General features: G+C 44.1%; 1 protein-coding gene across 1 annotated transcript; it reads right to left on the bottom strand.

The window, feature by feature from the left end:
- Positions 1–2,536: 2,536 nt before the first annotated feature.
- LOC145788479 (uncharacterized) lies at positions 2,537–7,366 on the bottom strand. Its single transcript, XM_082600243.1, has one exon. It carries the CDS (start codon positions 7,364–7,366, stop codon positions 2,537–2,539), a length of 4,830 nt encoding a protein of 1,609 aa, XP_082456369.1.
- Positions 7,367–7,716: the final 350 nt, after the last annotated feature.

The raw sequence follows: 7,716 nt of genomic DNA, 5'->3' as shown, positions 1-7,716 counted from the left end.
AATTTAAAAAAAATATGGGCTGTTTTCAAAAAATCGTCCGAGCTATCCCCGATCTCCCCTATGTGTGCTTACAGTTTTACACTAACATACAACACCATTTCTGACCTTGAAATCTGCAGAGACAAGGGCAGCAAACTTAGGATGAATGCATTGCTATTGTTCATGACATTAAGAAATACCAACTTCAATATAAGAAATAGCAACTTCATATAAGAAATACCAACTTCATATAAGAAATACCAACATCAAAATATTAAAAAAGTTTTATGCAAAATTGACCTTAACACACAAATTTAAACATTTTATTTGCCCCCTGAACGCAAAAAAATGAAAATATTGTTGTTCTAAAAAAGGGCATACCCATGAGGGGGCCCATTCAAAATACAAAACTAATATTCATATAAAAAACAATATTTTATGCAAAATCGACCTGAGCAGAAAAATTTAAACATTTTGTCGGCCCCCCCCCTAAACTCAAAAAATTGAATATTCTGTAATTTTAAAAAAGGGCATAGCCTAGGCTACCCATAAGGGGGCCCCATTCGACATACGGAACTAATATAAAACCAATATTTTATGCAAAATCGTTGAAATTAATCTTTTTATCGCGTAAATTTAGACATTTTGTCGGGACCCCTTGAACTCACCGGGCCCCCCTCACCGTCCTTGAACTCACCGTCCCCCCTCTTGTGGGCCCTGCCTAGAACATACCCCTTGAAGATGATGAGTTTGGATATTTTCTTGCAGTGTTGCCATATAAAACAATACGATCAAGTCTTAACACATTTTATCTCGCAAAACTTGTTCCTTTGTAGTTTTAAGCAGTTTTTGACAATTTACCAGTATGTAGAAAGATATTTTAGTTGTTTAGTGACACACTTTATTGAATATAAGTTAAAAAATAGTATTTTTTTTGTGAATGGCAACATGTGTTCTGCTTTGGAGTCTATGTAATAAAAGCGTGTGGCTTTTGATTGTTTGTACACGTTAGTATGAGTGATAGTGCAAGGCAACTAGGCTACTTTATATTGGAATATTGCCTGATCAATGAGTATAAAGCCTTTCCAATTGAGAAGAGAGTACTGATTTAGATACAATTCAAAGTTGTAGTAGGCCATATTAGGCTAATGCCTGACATTTCTTAGCCTACAATCTTGTAAAAGACTAGGCTATAGCTTGTGGCGAAACCAAACTAGCCGTTGGTGACTATCTGTACAATAGTTGCAATGAAATGATTATTTTGGTTCAGTTTTAAATCTACAAAGTTTTACTATGGTGTAGAGAGGGATGGAGCAGGGGCCACTGCCCCTTAACCTTATTTGGATTTTTTGATTTATTTTGAGAATAAGTTTTAATTTTCTCTTTGAAACAACTTTTGTTTGGCCAACACCTTGATGGTGTGTTGTAATATTGCAGTCAAGTATACCATAACCAAAACAGACCCAGAGTAAGCATTGATTTTTATTGTTTTTCAGATGTACTATAAACCTATTGTAACCACCACAGGTTGAGTTACTGATTCTATTTGGCGACCAACAGTAGTTATGCGGACCACACATACATTAAAAGAGAGAATACAATAAAGGGGACCCAACCCACAGCAAAACCTAGAAAATTAGCAGGGTTTAGCCCCACTGAGACCAGGGAGCTTGCAGGGCGTGGAATAAGAGGGCTAGTTAAGCACCATCCAAAGTCACGAATTTATAAACTGAGCGCTAGTAATGGACTAGGCCAGCATAGGGGTATAGCAGAGGAAAGGGATAAAAGATTTACTGAGCAGTAGCACCAGCAGCCATTTTGTTTTCACGAATCCAGTAGGCAATTACATCTACATTGATCTTTCAGTATGATACAAATCCGATATCAATTAGTTACTTATTCAAATAGAATAGAAATATAAACATTAAATTAGTTGAAGAGTGTACTTACATACTGTGTGACTTCCACGATAATAAATATTTAAACCCTAAATAAAACTGCTTTCGAATCTTCCGCCTCGCCATCAAAAATCAACGTCATCGCGGTGACAACATCCGGGAATGTGCATAAAGCCTATTTTGGGAAGGGCAACGCAGTCGACCGAAACTTGTCATGTAAACAAGGGCTTCGTAAAGGGTCAGAAAACAGGCATAAACAATTATGGTTAAATCGAAACTGAGGATGAGATTATGAAACCAACATACCGGCCTCAAAAACATTACTGGGGTAGAAGACTAGAAGTAGCTGTTTTTCCCAAGAGAAAAATAATCGAATGCTCTTATTACATGAGCTTGTTCAGACAATACAACGTTTCAAATGTACAATGTCGCATAACTATGGAAAATATTTACGATCTCTGAAGTGGGTCCCCTGAGGTCGTTTTGAACACAAAAGCAAAGCTAGGCAAACGTATTGGAAACAAAACATAAGCAACAATACCATACACTAAGTTACGTAAATGTTCGCGTCGCGCGCGTAATAATAAAACTGTCTCTATCAGTAAGTCCAATCATCAAGGGAAATCGATTCAAACGTCTGCTTCCAAAAGACACACCTTTCAAACATCACGCACATAGGTTGAAATCGCAGTCTTTAGACGAACCGTGCGTACAACGTCGTCTTGATCTGGAAACACTTCCGTCACTCTCGCTTTGGGCCACAACCCTCTGGGTTGACAGTCATTTATTACCAAGACCACGTCGCCAACGGCGAGATTTCGAACTGGCTTCTGCCACTTGTTACGGGTTTGCAATAATGTCATGTATTCTGCAGACCAACGCTGCCAAAACTGGTCGGCAAGATAGTTAACTAACCGCCATGATTTACGGTAACTGTCAGCAAATGTAAATATATCACATGGCATGCTTGCATCAAGCTTGCTTTGTAGCAAGCTATTAGGTGACAGAGCCACCAAATCTTCGGGATCGTCGCTAACTGTTGTCAACGGCCTGTCATTCATAATGTGTTCTGCTTCGGTAACAAGTGTTATTAGGTCTTCATCCTTCAAAGTTCGGTCCTTGACCAAGGCATGCAGAATTTTCCTGGCAGATCGGATGCATCTCTCCCAGGCTCCACCTCTGTGTGATGCCAATGGGGCATTGAAAGACCACTTGATGCCTTTCTGTGATAACCCTTTCTCAATATGGGCAAGGTTCCATCGTTTGATGCCTTCAACAAACTCTCGTTTAGCACCGACAAAGTTTGTGCCATTGTCACTCATGAGTTCTTCAACCATGCCTCTTCGATTTACGAATCTTTGAAATGCTTGAAGGAATGAGGAGGTATCGAGGGAATAAGCAATTTCAAAATGTACAGCCCGAGAGGCCATACAGGTAAACACACACAAGTAACGTTTGGACATGCTTCTACCAGACTTGGTCATAAACGGCCCTGCATAGTCCACTCCTGTGCAAGCAAACGCTGGCCTACCAGGGGTAACCCTACATTTTGGAAGTGGTGCCATGATTTGTTGACCCCCTGTAGCATCTCTCAAACGACACACTCTACACTCACGCAACACACGACGCACAGTAGAATGACCTTTAATCACCCAAAAGGCCTTCCTACACACACTAAGCGTATGAAGCACGCCGCAATGGGCACTACAAACATGAAAAAACTCGATCACCAGCCGCGTCACATGGTGTCGGCTGGGCAAGATCATTGGATGTTTCTCCCCCAGAGACAAAGTGGAGCGCTGCAACCACCCACCAACACGAAGAATACCTTGAACTACAATAGGGCTTAGGCCACGTAAGTTGGAGCCCTTGGGCAGGACGCCTACAGAGGGGTTAAGAGAAGAGTCAAAATCTCCCTGATCCGCTAAACTGCCTAGTTCCTTGGCAAAACTGACCCTTTGCACAAGCTTGACGATCTCGAGAGTGCTGGCTTTTAACTCTTCAACAGTGAGATGGCCGGAATCTGGTAACCTGTCAAGCCCGGCAGACTGCCTAGCAATATTCTTCCGAAGCCGTCGTCGAACTCTGAGGATCCAGGCTAATGCTATTTTAAGCCTTTCAAACGATGAGTAGTGGTGAAGCAGACGGTGGATGGGGTCCTCATCAACCGACTGTAGTTCCACTGCATTGAGGAGGGCAGCCTTCTTTACCTCAGGATCTTCAGCAGGTACTTCAAGTACTTTGGGTTGCTGTGGCCAGCAGTCTTCCCCCTTTGTAAGAAATTCTGGACCATCAAACCACATAGCAGCTCGCTCGGCCTGGTCTGGCATTAGTCCTCTCGATGCAATATCTGCAGGGTTTGATTTGGTGTCAACATGTCGCCACTGTGACGGATCAGACTCTGCGCGAATAGTTGCCACACGATTTGCAACATACACCGCGAACCTCTTCTCCTTGTTGTTGATGTACTGCAACACTGAGGTGGAATCCGTCCAGTAGATTATATTATCAAGGTTAATATCAAGCTCGCGCTTTAAGAGATTTACCAATTTTATGCCGACTACAGCAGCAGCAAGCTCTAACCTGGGTACCGAGATACTTTTTAGAGGTGTTACGCGAGACTTCCCCATAACGAAGGAACAATGTGTTGTTCCTTCGGCATTTAACAACCGGAGGTAAGCAACTGACCCATATCTTGTCATACTTGCATCGCAAAAACAATGGAGCTGCACTAATGTAGGAGTAAATCCACAAGGGCGAAAACAACGAGGTACCTTCACATCCTCAAGTCGTGGCAAACACTCTAACCATTTATTCCAAACTTGTGTCCTGTCGTCAGGTATACCATCATCCCATCCGAGAGAATCTGCACAAAGCTCTTGTAGCAGTTGCTTAGCAGGCAACATGAACGGCTGAACGAGGCCCAATGGGTCATATACCTGGCTTATCATCGACAACAGACCTCTTCTGGTGCACGGCTTTTGCTTGATGCAAACTTTAATCTCCAAGTTGTCAGAGAGAGTATTCCAGACCACTCCAAGAGTTCTTTCCAATGGTGGCGAGTCCAAGTCCAAATTCAGCATGGTTTTTGATTTATCTTTATCAGGTATTTGGTCCAACACACCCTCATGATTACTGAGGAATTTCGTCAGATGGAAGCCACCTGCCTCTAGCAGCTTGCTCAGTGACTGCACCAACTGTGAAGCTTCCTGCACTGTTTCGAATGACTTCAGAAAATCATGTACATAAAAGTTCCTCTTGATAGAATATAGCACGTCGCTCTTAACATTGAGCACATTGTCTTCCGCGACCTTCCGTAACGCAAACCCACAACAGCTCGGCGAAGACGTAGCTCCAAAGAGATGGACACACATCTGATAGTCTTCGGGCTGGGAGGAAATATCTCCATTAGGCCACCAGAGAAAGCGAAGACTATCACAGTCGTCAGGTTCTACGCGAACCTGATGAAACATTCCTTTGATGTCCGCGACTGCTACCACTGGTTTTTCCCTAAAGCGGAGCAAAACTCCAACCAGACTGCTTGTTTGGTCAGGGCCTTGAAGTAGCTTGTCATTTAAAGAAGTGCCCCTGAACTTAGACGCACAATCGAAGACAATGCGAAATTTTTCACCGGTAGCATGATGAGGGAGGTACCACGTTCGGCTGGTCTTAGGCAATTGATCATGTGACACCTTTCGTGCAAATCCATTGTCTAAATATTCTCTGATCTTCTGACTATACATATCGAAGAACTTGTCATCCTTTTTAAACCTACGCCGAAGGTGCTCCAAGCGTTTTTCGGCAACCTTTCTGTTGCAGGGGAGCGTAGTTTTCTCATCTTTCCACGGTAGTCCTAGCTGATAATGTCCCTCTACCCTTTTGACCGATTCTTTCATTAAAGTCAGCGCTTGCTTGTCATTGATGGACATGGCAAGTTCATCTGGATCCCCAACATCATTGAAGTCATGATCGTAGGTTTGTTGCATGTGACGATGCAGTATGTCACTTCCAGAGTGAATAAAATTAATATGCACCAAGGCCTTGGAACTATTATGTCCCGCAGGACCACTCAATGTCCAACCCAAGCCAGTACGAATGGCATTTGGTTCACCATTCCGGCCTCTGCGAAACGCATGCATAAAGTGTGCTTCCTGCACATCAGCACCAATTAAAAGGTCAACTGACTTTTCAGCCAGCTCTGGGATGTCAACGCCTTGCAATACATCTGGAAACATGCTAGCATCATCAGCATTCGGAATACTTCCATCCAGAGCAGGTAATGCCGGAACCGCCAATACAGCATCAATCTCCATCCCCTTACATTCTTTAATGCCACGTGTATACAGACCCTGCAGCCTGTAGCCACGTTGTTGACTGACGCCGTTCATAGTTGAAATGGAGTAATCCACACTCTTGCCTGTCATCCCAAGCCGCTTCATCAAGTCGATTGTGCAGAGGGTGGTGTCTGAGCCTTCATCAAGAAAGGCATAAGTATCGACTTGTGACTTTCTATCCGGGCTCCAAACTGTAACCGGTACCACCTTCAGACGTACCATATAACTCTTTGCACCACGCAGCCCCGAACTAGCGCAGGTTACTACAGAAGTACAATTGGAAGATGTAGAGGAGCCGGCCTCTTTGCTGTCCTGACCAGGTTTCATGGGCTCCGTGGCTCCATACTTTCTTCCACTCCTGTCATCTTGAGGGCGGTGAAGCAGAGTGTTGTGTCTTCCCTTGCAAAGCTTACAACTCCTGTCCCACTTGCACTCTTGTACACGATGTCCAAACTCTAAACAGTTAAAACAACACTGGGCAGCTCTAACCGTCCGCTGTCGGTCCACTTCAGCCATGCGACGAAACTGCCTGCATTGCCACAATGGGTGTCCGTTAGAACACACAGGACACTTCCAATCGCATGGTTCTGAAGAATAGTTTGCACCAACGCTACTCTTAGCAGTATGAGCTCCACCCCTTACTGAACCCTGTGATGCATATGACAGAACACCTTTACCTGACTTGGTTCTTCTTTCCTGGTTCGAATGAATCTTGTCTCTGTTGAGAGCCTGTGCCAAATATCCACCTTGGACCCGAGCATACTGGTAAATCTGATCAGCCAGTTGAGCAAATGTAAGCCCTTCAACAGAGACCTCAATCAACCGATCCTGCAACTTGGGTGGAAGACGACTCACAATACTTGTCAGGGTGTGACGTGTGTTCAACCCACAATCTAGTCTCCCCCCACAAGTCATTTCACAATCCTTCATCTGACGCGACAAATCCAATAGTCCCTGCGTGTTCCCTTCCTTAAATGAAGGTCCATGTATGATCTTTTCAATAAAGGCTGTGGTAACACTGTCGATCATGCCAAAGTTTCTGTACAGTGTGTTACGGGCATGGTGGTAAGCAAGACTTGGTGGTTCCATGACAATGCATTGCTCGATGCTGCGTCGTGCCCTCCCAGTGCAGCAAGATATCAAGAGGTCCAACATAGCAGCTGGATCGTTTACATCGCGAATGACATATTTCTCAAAATATCGGACAAAGCGATAATAATCTGTTGGCGTACCATCAAATTTACTCTCTTCTGTTACCGACCACCCTGGGCGCGGCAGACTGCAGTTGCCATTGAATGCAATGCACCGACAACCTTTTCAATCTGTGAATTTGCCGGATGCAATGAGGTATCCAGACCTGTGGACTCATGCCTTGCGGGCAGGTGCCTCCCAACACCTTGGTAGCCAGGCACAGACCTCATTTCTGCCCTGTGCTGACCATAAGGATCTCCTTGCTCTCCCATCATCATGGGTTGGTGTGGTGTTCTCCAGCCATTCCACTCTGC

The sequence above is a fragment of the Aplidium turbinatum genome, chromosome 2, assembly GCF_918807975.1.
Source record: "Aplidium turbinatum chromosome 2, kaAplTurb1.1, whole genome shotgun sequence".
Classification (NCBI taxonomy): Eukaryota; Metazoa; Chordata; class Ascidiacea; order Aplousobranchia; family Polyclinidae; genus Aplidium; species Aplidium turbinatum.
This window is presented reverse-complemented; position numbering and strand designations above follow the sequence as displayed.